Source organism: Ilyonectria robusta (assembly GCF_021365365.1).
Source record: "Ilyonectria robusta strain PMI_751 chromosome Unknown BGZ61scaffold_55, whole genome shotgun sequence".
NCBI lineage: Eukaryota > Fungi > Ascomycota > Sordariomycetes > Hypocreales > Nectriaceae > Ilyonectria > Ilyonectria robusta.
The window spans coordinates 26,258-39,630 of NW_025764489.1; the positions used below are offsets into that span (position 1 = coordinate 26,258).

The 13,373-nt window shown below is 50.1% G+C and overlaps 2 protein-coding genes across 2 annotated transcripts; one reads left to right on the forward strand and one right to left on the reverse strand.

Annotated features, from left to right (window-relative positions):
• The first annotated feature begins 1,857 nt into the window (after nt 1-1,857).
• Nucleotides 1,858-3,891, forward strand: BGZ61DRAFT_467148 (uncharacterized protein). Its single transcript, XM_046247738.1, has 4 exons — nt 1,858-1,970; nt 2,216-2,441; nt 2,494-2,631; nt 2,782-3,891. The coding sequence occupies exons 1-4, from the start codon at nt 1,914-1,916 to the stop codon at nt 3,489-3,491; spliced, it is 1,131 nt and encodes a 376-aa protein (XP_046094607.1). The 5' UTR covers nt 1,858-1,913; the 3' UTR covers nt 3,492-3,891.
• Nucleotides 3,892-7,889: 3,998 nt separating this feature from the next.
• BGZ61DRAFT_434770 (uncharacterized protein) lies at nt 7,890-9,652 on the reverse strand. Its single transcript, XM_046243967.1, has 3 exons — nt 9,551-9,652; nt 8,695-9,455; nt 7,890-8,625 (listed from the first exon to the last, which is right to left on the reverse strand). Exons 1-3 carry the CDS (start codon nt 9,606-9,608, stop codon nt 8,173-8,175), a joined length of 1,272 nt encoding a protein of 423 aa, XP_046094608.1. The 5' UTR covers nt 9,609-9,652; the 3' UTR covers nt 7,890-8,172.
• Between the last annotated feature and the right edge of the window lie 3,721 nt (nt 9,653-13,373).

Genomic DNA, 13,373 nt, shown 5'->3' on the forward strand with positions numbered 1-13,373 from the left:
ATTACGTGACTGCAATGGAACACCCTGACCCAGGGCTCTGCCATCTCGCAGCGAAGTCGTCTTAAAGAAACAGAGCTGAAAGTTGCGGCCAGAGTTGTTATCCCAATACTCCTGGTGTTACATAATATGCATCTCTTATACACAACTTATCAGCGCCTCCTGTTAGAGTGTGCATTCCACTTTTGGTCTGATGAGTTAGCGAGACAGAATGCGACAGCCATAGATAGGGGTTTGTATTGCCGGATCTTGGAATGATAAGATGGTTCCGAGTGGGAGCGAAGCGGTACGAGCATATTCGCTGGTGGTACGATGCTCTATATGTGGTGATGTTTGAGTGTTGGTGTTGGTGAAAGTGATTAGTGATGTAACTGTGGAGGAACGCTAAAATATCGAAAGTTTTCTATTCTCCCTGTGTACATTCGCCGTCCCGAGGGGAAAGGCATGGCAGACGGGCGCTACCGGGCACTTAGAGGATGGCGCGCAACAGGGCAGTGGTCGACACAACAAAACGGCCACACACATATAATAATGCAGTATTTATACGTCCACGCACGATCGGTTCTCTCCACGGGTCGAGACCCTTCATCAGGTCACCTCTATTCATTTTAGCTATCGCAGCCACGAGGGAACTAAGAGATTGGCGTGGTGGTGCGACGGTCGGAAGACCCAGAAGCCGTGATGGAAGTCGGGCTCTTCTGTTTCAGCCGTTGTATCATGGGGTCTAGGGGTCATTCCCGCGGTCATGGCTTTTTTGGTACGGAGTTCAAATCAAACAGAAAGCATCCATTCTCGAGGCATCAACCCGCTGTTCAGCGGGCGATGGTCGACGCCACATGGCTTCCGTCTCGCCGCGTAATTCGCCGTGGGGAGCGTCCATGATCTGGACCACAGTCCCTGCAGGGTTTCCCTTGCCAAATCCCAAGTCTAGACCTATTCCGTAGAAGCAGGATTCAACCCCCTGCAACCCTTTCGTCATATCGTATGATGTACAAAAGTACTGGTCTTAGACCCTTAGACAAACAAACTGTGGATCGGCATCCGGAGTTCGCCTTGGCAATCGTCACAGAAAATCCAGTATGAGGAGGAACCCTGGCCTGATCGCACTACTGGTCGGGCTGCCGGGCCCATAGACCGACGGGTAGTACAGACTACCCAGCGATGTGATCCCATGACTTTATCACTAATAATCACAATATGCTGTCCGATTGCAGGTATAGACAGATACCCAGCATTGGGGGATTCGTTCAGGGTTATATTAGGCTCTAAAAGCAAATTCTTGTAACAACGCCGCCATTATTATAGCGCCCTTTGCTAGTAGTATCTACGTCAGGTCCTGCGGGGAAGAGGGAAAACGTAACTCAAAACGATGATATCAATCATTCAACAGGAAAAGCTCCTCTATCGTGGTCTGCACCTGCTGACAATAAGATGCTGATGATTGGCTGAAACCAGTGTGGCAGAAAGGGTCCAGAACTTGAGCCATCGTTCGATCATGCAATTCGGACCCCCGGCCGCACATCACCGTTCGAGACCCCCCGCAAGGGGAGAAGAGCTAGGCACTAAGAATCTGTACTACCATGAAGCTAACTGGAGCATGTCGCAACTTATTGCATCAGAAAAGCCATGAACGCCTAGATTGACCGGCTTTTCTTCCCTACTATCACACATATCGTACATGGGAGACTTTGGGCCTATGTAGTATTCCTCGTGACTCGGCGATGGCCGCTGTAATCAGCCCATACTTGCATCAAGGGGTGGCTGCCACTAAGTTGCTGCCAGACAGTGTTATCCCCGGCATCCAGAAATCAAAGCTTATATGGTTCTGGCCCATCAAGCCATCAACACATAATCGATTCTCTAGACAGTGCACAAATCACTACTGAGGTCACACCGACCTTATCTCCCGCACGAAAATGGACGCCACGATATGTCCTTTGGACCTGGTCATATCCTGTCGCACAAGCGAAAATGTAGGTACCATGCATGGATCCTCTTTGTCTTTGAATCCACTCAGGGATCTACCCCAAGCTACACTGTGCAGCCTACCCTATCTCATCCTTCCCCCCAGCATCCTGCTCCACATTCCCCAAAAGCCGAAATCCCTGTGGCGCTCTCGCATAATTTTCCCCAAGACACATAAGGTATCCAGATTGCTGGAACAAACCGTGGGGCATTGTCATCTCTGAACTTGAAGAACATGCTCATCGTTTGTTAGGCTGCGGCGTCAGAAATCGGTCACTTTCCACCTGCATGGGATCAATCCATCCCCAGATGCGACAATTACTCCAAAAAGGCACCATTTTACGAAAACTACTATGGGAATCGCCCATGGCTTTGTTTCAATGACTCTTCACTGTCGCCTTTCCAGAGCACAGCCGTTTCCTCTCCAGAATCTGACTGCATCTCACCCATTCTGGATGTAGAGGTAGCGCTGAATTTCTGTATGTCATATCAAGGCTACTTGCAACTCGCAGTCGTAACTAAACCCAATAGACGTAGGGGATACGTCAATAGATATTATGGAGTCCATTCCTTGGGATCTCGGTCTAGATCAACCAACATATAATAGTCTTCCCACGTCAGACCTATCCCAAGATGTTCAAACTGCCTCCGATTATACTCGCACAACGGCCTACCGACAACAATCAGACGTATTTTCTCTCGGGGGCAAGAGAAGAGAAAGAGAGTCAACAAGAAGCTTAGTCGGTGACCCCGTAGGGACAGTAGCGAGCAATCCCTGGGCAGAGCCGGGCCAAGACGAAGCGCAAGAAGGGGATCATACCTCGAGCTCACGACGAAAGCAAACCCTCCAATCTCGACGACAGAAAAGAAACAACAGAAAGACTTCCGAAACATCCCTTGCTGGCAGTGCCAGTACTGGTAGTAGTGCTCCCTCAGTATCGGACGCTGCCAGTCCCAGCTCCACGTCGCAGAACAGCCGCGCCAGCATTGGGTCGAAATCCACGTCGATGGCTTCTACTGCATCAATGGCTTCCAGCCGTCAAGCAAAGCTCCGAAGCGCATCTCGAACTTCGAAGAACAGCCATTCCCGGTCAAACGATACCCCCAAAGAACGCCGAACGCGCCTCTCGCACAACCTCGTCGAGAAGCAGTATCGAAATCGTCTCAATACCCAATTCGAATCCCTTCTCAGCGCCCTACCAGAACAACTTCGCGCGGGGAACAATGAAAATGGCGATAGTGACGAATCGGAGGGGAATGATGCGGACTGCTGTGTGAGCAAGGGCGAAGTTCTGGATATGGCTCGCAAGCATATACAATTACTGGAGCAAGAGCGCGCTGAGTTGGAACGCCAGAACCTCGAGCTTCACGGAAACCTCCAACGGCTAACGGGATCTGCGTCTGATGGTAGTGTCCTCGTCGGGCCAGGAAACTCCGCTCGATTTTCAAAGCCAATGCGGATGGCGAGAAACAAGCCGACGACCAGGACAAGAGTTGAAAACGAAGGAATGCCAAGAAACAGAGAATGACTGCGCAGGAACATGACCCGCCGAAATGGAAGTTGAGGCATCCCTTTACACCCGCCTGGTCGTTTATCGCTCGGTGAAAATGCAGTGTCATCATATCGAAGCCCCCAGATGAGCGGCCTGGTGCGTACGCGCAGCGCCAATCGTCTCGCCAAAGAATAGAAGAGCCCGACCGACTCATACCCATAATGCTGTGTAGAAAAACAAGAAAACCCAAAGATGCCCCCACAACGCCTCGCCTGCTGTACGTCGCCATACCCTTTTATCAATGTCCTGTATGATGTTCGTGTAATGAGCCAGATGAGAAGAGTGAGGGACGCAGGTCAATAGCAATAGGATAGAAGGTGGGGGTGGTGATGTAAGATTAATCTTGTGTTGGATTGCGACCCTGTATTACGAAACCTCTGATAGATTGATATCCTGACCTTAGTCAGAAGGGGGGTATGAAAACCCCTCTTCCGGCCGATCCAGATGACCGGCACAAGTAATCATCAACGTCATCATCACTGTATTGATCCCTATTTATTTGATCGAATTGACCGTAACGGATCCATCATCTTGTTAGATTGGATCATGTACAGAGCATCGAATCGGATGGTCACGTGGTGACAGCCAGCCTCTGCCGGGCACAGCCCGAATAGGAAGGCGGTCAGGGAAGCCTATAACCCCTGATCAACGCCGCGATAGCCTAGCTAAGGGGGAGAGATACACACATACCGGTACAATACACACGATTAAGTCATCTGAGTGTCACGCCAGCTTTCCGACAAGATGTGCCACCACATCTAGCAAGATCCACAAGGATATGACTAGCGATAACCAAGCAGCGGCAAACAAGAACACTACCAGAAAGAGTCGGGAAATACTCGAAGCAGATAGACACGGCACTGCCAGGCAAGCATACCCGTGCTCTGTATGACCCGCTGAAGAGGAAGGAAGCAGACATACTGTCGCAGCTCCGCACCGGAATGGCGAGACTTAACAGCTTTCTGTGCAAGATAGGAGCAATAGAATCGGACACTTGCGAATGCGGGCAAGCATCAGAACACTTCCTATTCCGCTACACAAAGTGGGCCGCGCAACGAGAAGATATACTGCAATGCTCACAGACAAAGATAGGAAACCTCTCGTTCTTCTTAGAAGGAAAGGCAGCATCTGACAGGGACAAATAGACGCCAAATATACAGGCAGTACGGGCAATAATCAAATTTGCTATTGCAACAGGGAGGCTTGACATAGACCAGAAGCCTCAGGCATACTAACTATTTAGATCAAATCCTACTAATATTATACAGTCTCATTTTAACAGACCGTACTTCAGCTGCTGAGGATAGGATGCTAGATACTTAGAGAAATTAGCCTTCAAGCAGGCCTGTTACGGGATATACACCAGATTGGACCAGTCAGTAAAAAGGGAAATTGTGGGGCTTCGGGTGATAATGGAAACTCTATACGAAACGTAAATAGCTTAGCGCAACGGCCCTATAGGGTGTGTCCCCCGGGGCGGAATAGAATCAAATCAAAATCAAATCAAAATCAAATCAACCATACCATACCGGACCATTCCGATCACTGCCGGGAGTCCTCTTCGCAGGACACTCGACAGCCAGAAGAACGCCGGTGGCGACATGTCCATGATGTTTCGTACAGTCCCGTTTCCCGAGAAAGTTTGCCTCTCCAGAGCTGCGCCAGATCAAGGGCCTCAACACAGAGACCATCACGAGAGTCGTCTTCCCTCCGGCCTCCGCCGACCTGGATAACGGCCACCGACTACACAGCCCTCCTGTCCGACTCCGACAATGACTCTGCCGGCTGCGGCTTCTTCAGCCTTAATATGTCCATTTAAAACCAGACAATCGATCCGTCCTACTGGGACGATCTCTGGTTCTTTATGTACGGCCGTGTTCATTCCTATGCACTCACCTGGCAGATCGACCCCAGCGACGGCTAGGAGACTGGCGATAATCTCCAAGATTATATCATTCCCGCGCTTATCGTCTGCGATCAGGGTTATCAACAGTGAGCCCATCATACCCACTCTGTAACACAAGATAACCATCGCTAACAAACTTCTCCAGCATCGCTCCTCGAACGTTTGCCACGCCAGATACCTTCCCCGCCACACCTCCGATAGTAACTTTTACTGGAACTGTCCTCGGCTCCGACCGCACGCTCCTCCTGAGGGAGGCTATATCCGGCCTCGGAGACACGCAGCGGAAGTGTTGCGGTTTCGTGCAACTGTCAACGTTCATCACGACTGGAAATCCGACCAAACCCCCTTTCAGGCACAGGCAAAGTGGCAGGTTTCCTCGCCCACCGTATCGTGGTCCAGCCACCGCAGCTCCCACAAGATTATATCTTCATCGTCGTCCCCTACTTGGACCTTCCATGACAGAGCCGCACGAGACTCCATGACCACGTCCCTCGTGGTCACGACTCCGGGAAAGCAAAAACCTACAGACCCCTTTGATCGGACCAAGTTCATGTTGCCATCAAAACGCACCACTCAACCGCCCCCGGTGCTAACAATGACAGCCAACCCGCCCGGCTCCTCCTGGTAGGTGCTGCCTCGTCCCTCCGCGTGAACGAAACTGACCGTATCTTACAGCAGCGACGCCCACTCCCCCTTCGACATCCTCTTCCAGTACGTCCACCTGTACGATTCCCTAACAAAAGCCACCCCACCCGACCAACTCTCTTCATGCTAAACACCCGTTTCCTCAGGGCCTGCTCAGGACGAATACGGAACGCCGCCTCACAAACGTTCCAATCCTTGGAATCGTCAAGCAGCTCCATTCAGCCCCTCAGAGAAGCCGCGCACATTGCAAACTGCCCAAGGCAGCATATACGACTTGGGCGGCACGCCCACCACTAGGCCGGAGGATCTCCTTCGCATTCCAACCGAGGCGAGACCAGAAGCTAATCTGCCGCACCAAAACTCTACTACTGAACCTCTAGCTCTCTGCACAGCACCTCCCACTGCTGAACTTAATATATTAGACGGCACAATAAGGCCGCATTGTAACCGGCATCCTCCCAAGAAGTATTCGGAGTCAGACTAGGAAAATTTTACGTTACCATCAATAAAGATTAAAACATTTACTCGTCGTCTGAAACCTTTATATACTATCTTTGTCCTTGTTTCCTATGCTATTTGCGAACCGACCTCTATCTTACTAGACCTTCTAATGAGCTAGCTATAACTGATTACTTAATGAGACCCTTGTGAAAAGAATTACTTCCAAGTAGACCAGCTGCATTCCGGTAAGACCAAGTGGCGGCAGCTGCCAACAAGCGACGAGCTGCAACCAACTTTGCAGGACTAACACTGTCATCACATCATCTACTTTTATGAATAATTGACAAACCGAAGTGATCGCAAAGATGGACATTGAATTGGTCGCAACAGATGCACTTGAAGAGTTCTACAATACAGGTGTAGGGGACCGGGCCACCCTAAAATAGGGGTCATCAGGGTTAGCCTTGATCCGGCAGTTGACGTGGTTATCCCGGATCCGGCGGTTGAAGGGTTCGGAAACAGGAGTCCTGACGTCTGACAATAATCAACTTCAACCTCGTTGGCCATAGATTTCTTTTTAGATTTTTTTTGAGCTTTATACTAATTAAAGCATCTAGTTTCGTTCCTCAAGGCTCTTTTGGGCAGGCCGCTTGCGGTTTGCGTCTCCTGTCTTTGGACACAGCTCTCACCCTCGTTCGTGTTTGTCCACGTGATTCCTGATGCCACGTTAGGGCACAATTATCTCCATGATTGCCATGTGAGATCCCGGTTTTTTCTCCCTCTGTTGGGATTGGTTGAGCACCTGTGGCTTATAAGGTCTAGAACTTAGCCATCATGCGATTGACGATTGAGGTCGCATACCACCATTGGAGCCACCTGCGTCCGAAATAGATCAGGGTGGCGAGGATAAGAAAAGCCCCTGAACTAAGAATCTGCACTGCCATTGAGTATCCGTGCACATGGGGTGGCAAAATAATAATAAAAATATGCTGCAGTGTGAATACTGCCTAGAACAAGCTGCTGGATAGCAGCACACATTTCCACCGAGATTTGTCAATCAGTCTCCTTCGCAAATGTTGCGACAGGCGAGCTTGAGGCTCACGTCTATATGCAGCCCCTACATTGACTATCCGCCTGTGGCAAGCACGACTCTGCCCTATAGAATCCCTCCTTCTTTTTTTAGTTTACTATATTAGACTCAGTCGTTGAGCGAACCGTGGTGAGTGCGTGGCACCCAAAAAAATGTAACAGATGAAACCATCCCTAGTTCTATGTTGCCCCACTCGATTTGACAAAGCCTTACCCATGGATAAGAATACTTTCGTGGCGGGGTCATGGTTATTATTGAATCAGCAACGGGTAAGCTGGTGTGAGGCATCAGGTGGCAGGATTAAACATGAAACGCCTCGTTCAACATAGCTGGATCAAGTAGGCTATTTTACGATCGGCCACGGGGCAGTGCCGGCACTAATTATAAAACTACGAAAGAGCGAATCAAGGGATCTGCCAAGTGGCCAACGTACATCACCCGCGGAAGTTGATGCGGTGGTCACTATATGCCCACTACACACCGATCTCTATTCTATCTCTTGCACCTTTTACTCGTTTGCTCGGGCGCACCAACGTCTCAAGGATCTCTCGATGCTTGATCTCATCCCAGACATATTACACATGCCTTCCTTGCTCAACATATCCGTTTCCACTCACATCCTCCAAACTGACCCACTCATCTCGGGTTCGGCCTGGGGGCATTTGCATCCAAGTCTCCGGGCCTTCTTCCTCACTTTGGTTCTGAGCAAGCAAAGATTGCTTTTGGGTCCGTGCCCTCTTCACCACACAGATAGACGTGCTGACGACGTATGCTACAGCCATAAGGCCAACGACCACCGCGTACGCAATGGTCTGTGACAATGGGGCACTCGCAAGCTGGAGCCCTACCCCTCCGTTGATGATACCAAGGATCATGAGAATTCTGCCGTACCAAATGTGCGCGTGGCTGATGATTCCTCGTTGTTGATGTTTGATGAAGTGGACGTGATGTGCCCATCCGAGAAATGGTTGGAGTCCAAGTAAGGCGCATATAACAACTCCGAGTATTACATGGCTCTCTTTCCCCCACTGCCAAGCCGCTATTAGTATGTCGGTGAAGATTCAATATAGATATGCCCATTCTCTTGGAAAACTTACAGAGCCATCATCGCGAGAAATAACGTAGCCGATTCCAAACCCAACCCACATGCCTAAGAAGGTAAAGACCTGCCAGCCTGCATGGATCATCCACTTCCCGAGGATGGGCATGAGAACAGCGCCAACGGGATATGCGATGGCGAAAACGATGGCCATTATGATCCCATGGGCGTTCACAAGGTGCTCGCTAGTGCTGCTGCTCGACTGGGAAATCGCCCCAGACCCGGAACTGCCACTCGAGCCTGTAAAAGGGTTTCCGTTCGAACTGAAGGTCGCGAGAGAAAAGTCCACTTGAAAGGAAGCATAGCCATCATGCTCCTGGATGCTGTGTGAGGGATCGGTCGAGTCTAACGCAGCACCCTGCTTCCAGCCTGCGATCCATGAATTGGAACCCGAGAGGTCAAGTCCGCTGCAGTCCATACACTTGATGTTGGCCACCATGTAGCTGTTGCTGACGCCTGATCCGTCGATGAGCTCGACCTGGGATCTCTGTGTGTATTGGGGCATGTTGTGGCCTGTACAGGTTCTTGTGCTCAGGGTGACATTTCCAGTGCCGTCTTGGTACACCAAGAACATGTCGGCGCCTGCCATCACCGAACCGATTCCGAGGCCCACCCATTGGTAGCTCGTTGGGGCTTTGACCTGGAAGTAAACATCCCCCGTCCCTGAGCTTGCCGCTGTCGTAGGCACTCCCCAGCGGAAACAGGCGTCTTGGTTGTTTGGGCAGTAGGAAGAGGTCGTTGCCAATACACCTCGGGTATCTGGAGAGTGGTAAGGACGGTCTGTTAGTTACTGTAATTTCGGAGGCTCGCTGGGTAGATTGTGGAGGGTTCGGGGGGCTGGGGCTTCTGCATACACAATGAGGTGGCCGCAATGACGAGTTTGCTCATGATGGACTTGATTGCTTTACACATGACAACAATGGCAATGAAATGATGCAGGATGGCTTGGAATATCGATTACGTTGTGGATAAATTGAAGCCTTTATTCCACAGCCTACAGCAGCAGCGGATAGTGATTAAGCATCAACGTCTTAAAACCTCGGTAGACTGCGGTCCTGGAAAGTTAATGCGTCGTCAGCTCTCGGCTGAGCCACCTTCCTCTAGTCCATGCTAATACGAGAAACGAGCTGCTCCTTCAGTGCCCCAAGATCTAGCCCGTCGCCTCAATGCTGCCGCTTCACTAGCTTCGAGGTACGTAGCTGCGACGGACCCGAACTGTTTCTAGGCTCTGTTACGTACGCAGGCTTGTGCCACTCATGGTAACCTAACCCTGTTTACCAGCACTACGGGTTCACACATTCACACAATATGGCACAGCCGATGAACAGTGGGTGGCGAGTACGGAGTACTCGGTAAAGGAATGTAGACATCATCTCCATCAGCTGTGGCGTCACAGCTCTCGTTAGCGGGCCCCCCAACAACTGAGCCCAAGCCAAGAGCCATTGTTTCTTGTGCCCACCACAGAGCCCAATCACGCAGGTTGAATTTCTAAGCAGTCCGGCCATTGGGAAAGACAGGACACCTGGTGGGACGAGTCACATCCCCGTAGCCCCGGACGTAACGAAGCTCAGAGCCTCAGTTTCTAACTTACGATACGGCAGTTGCTGGAGCGGGGGCGACAAAAAGCTTGGCCAAAAGCTTGGCCAAAAGCGTGGCCTGATGTGCACTGCGTTATGCTTAATTAGAGGGCCAGGCACAGATATTATCCCAGCTGCGGAGCTCAGGGCACAATGCACTACTACGTAGTACTTTGTAATGCCTAGCGATTGTCTCTTCGGCGACCACACGCGTCCACCATCCACCACACACCCTCCTCTGTGGAAATGACATCACCCACACGTTGATTGAAACAGTGCAGTTCGGCAGCGACTGCGGCTGCCCAAACCTCGCCTGCAATGTCATATCATGGCAAAGTGGCTTGCAGTCTCTTGGAGGAGACCGTGTCGCGGCGGCCTGCATGAGCTTGCTACATTGGCGTTGCTTTTTGTCTTGCTTCGTGTACGCGCTAACCACCCCACCTGTCGACTCAGCCCCAAACGCTGACGTTGCCTCGACCCATTCATGAACTGACTGACCCCTAAGACTGTGTCGGGATTTTTCGGTGAGAGTAACGCAAAAACTACGTATTGTGATGATAACACGTGCCAAATCGAAGCGTGATCCCTCGATATTCTTGACCGACGGCTCAGCACCGGACTTGACAATGACATGGTGAGATCGCCTGCTGTCTAGCCCCTGCTACGTAGCAAATCTGAGTTGGCGGCAACACGTCGTGCAACTATTGGGCGGGCTCCAATCAGGCACAGAATGTGAACGACAGGTACTCTTGCAGAAGCATTCCTTCGCGTACACGACATCGTTACGCAGTGTTTGTGTGTTTGAACCAAATGTCGGTGTTTACTCCTCTCCTCTTTAAACAAGCAGGAGCATGTCCAGCTGGCTCGATAGACTGTTGTCAAGTATCGTCTGGACAACTGAGCATGTGCAAATTAGTTCCCCTCCTACCAGATTTACCTACCAACGCCACAGAATCACCATGGAGGAACCAGGTAGTGCTGGGATAACCTCAGTGTGGGAGCTGCGCCGGGCAGCCTGCTGTCGCTGTCGCCTTGAGACTTCGACATCTCGTATGGCTATTCCAATCACGAAGCACTTCATCGAATAGAAAATGAACACTTGTGCCTCTTGCTCCAGCTGAGCCGCAACAATTATCCATTCGTTTCAGCCCTTTGTCTGGTTATACTGGCAGGCAAGATAGGCAAGAAAAATGAGAATAATTTTCGTAGTTTTTTGGTCGAGTCTTTCCAATTCTTTTCAAATACATTAGCGGCAGTGAAATATTCAATTCATTTTCTTTCTTCTTGAAATATTGGAAGAGGAACTCACGGCACGCATTCTTAATATCTCCGGACCTCGTTTTATCGACTAGGTATGAATTCGGCCATGCATCTCCCACCCGGGACTCGAAACCATGAGAGTCTGGGTCTTCCGTGTCGTCCCCCCGAAACGAATTGACTGCTTTGCCCTTATTTGGGGCAAGTTACTTTGCTTATGCTGCAATATTAACTGCTAGACCAGGATCCAGAATGCTAGAGACGTTTGTCCACACTGCTAATGCGCTATCCGTTCCCGGTTCAAGGGCACTTTGTTCAACCAGCTTCCTGACCTAATGGTTTTCATGACAACCACGTTCGCCTCTTTCCCCTGTTTCTCAGGCAAATGGGTTTGTATGGAGGTCATAGAGCCTCTTGTCGCATATATCTACCAGCCTTCTACGAATATCCTTTGCCGAGTGTGGCCAGAACGGGTTCCAGAGTTATCTCACATCACAAGGATCTTGCCCTTCTGTAAGGATTATTTACGGCACTTGTGAGCTCTCAGAAGGTAAACAATATGCCCTGACTGAAGTGCTTCATGAAGTACCACTGGAAGTCCCATCACTCGTGTCATCCCGCCATCATTAACGAACACGAAGCCATAGCCGACGCCGAGGCTAAGCCGAGTCGCCCAATCATGACTGCCACGTTTCTGTCACCCAAAATTGGCCAAGAAGAATACTCGCGAGTCTTCTCCAACTTCTCTGAGGAATAATCACGCTCTGCAAGACTAGAGGAAACAAAGTCGACCTCTATGGATATGGGTGTTTTGGTTAGCGTTTGCTCTACGTGCCATCATCAGCTTTATCAATCTCAGTACACATCTGATTCATCCGCACTAGTCGACCATGTACCTCGTTCATGCCGAAGACTTAGAAGGAAAGAGAGAGGGGAACGGCGGAGGGAAGTTTGCGGGCCGCGTCGCTCATATTACTGTTAGTGTTTCAAGGCCTAGCAACTCGATTCTCGAAAAGGTTATTGACTTGAGCTTTGAGCTGTCTCCCAAAATCTACCTGCGCATTCTATATCGTTTATACTTTATATATATATATATATATTTGGCATATTTTAATAGTAACAACACCTTTCATCATTATTCCCGCATGTACTGGCTTTCAATCTGGGACTGGACAATGGCATGACAAGACCGCGGCGTAGATCAATAGCTTGCTTATGCCCTGATCGGCTCAAACGTGACCTTTGAGGGGCACGGATACAAAAGTGACATCGAAAATGCATCAGAAACCCACTTGTATTTGAAGTACCCTCCGTCCATGAATCATAAAGCTCGGGCCTCTTCCGACACAAAGCTGGAATAGCCGTTTCGTTGTCTACGGTTTTTCTCGATAGTTACCATACGGACTTCCCACTCGGTCACCTTCGAGACCGCCTATAAGGAACCTTGGAGGGCGAACTTCCTGGGCAACCAGCCCACATTAGATCTAGCGGCAAAAGGCACATGTACGTGCCGCTAGACAAGGAACCCCCAGTCTGACGGCTAATCTACTAGCCTAAGAGGGAAAGGGGCGCCCTTTTAGAGTCTACTCCATGCTCTCCAAAGTCTTGCCTGAAGGTTACGTTTGAGCCGATCAGGGCATTAGACCCGTACTGTTGACCTACTTCCTTCTAATAATTTGCGGGGAAGCCTATATCGGCTGTGATTCTGGACCATTAACTTTTGTCGAGAATCTTATTTCCACATTTAGAGTCAGGGTTTAAGTTCATCATTGCTATCTTAGACTGTGATGTGAAGTGGGCATCTGTCTTCCAAGGTGCTGGGATATCAATGATGATTTTTTCC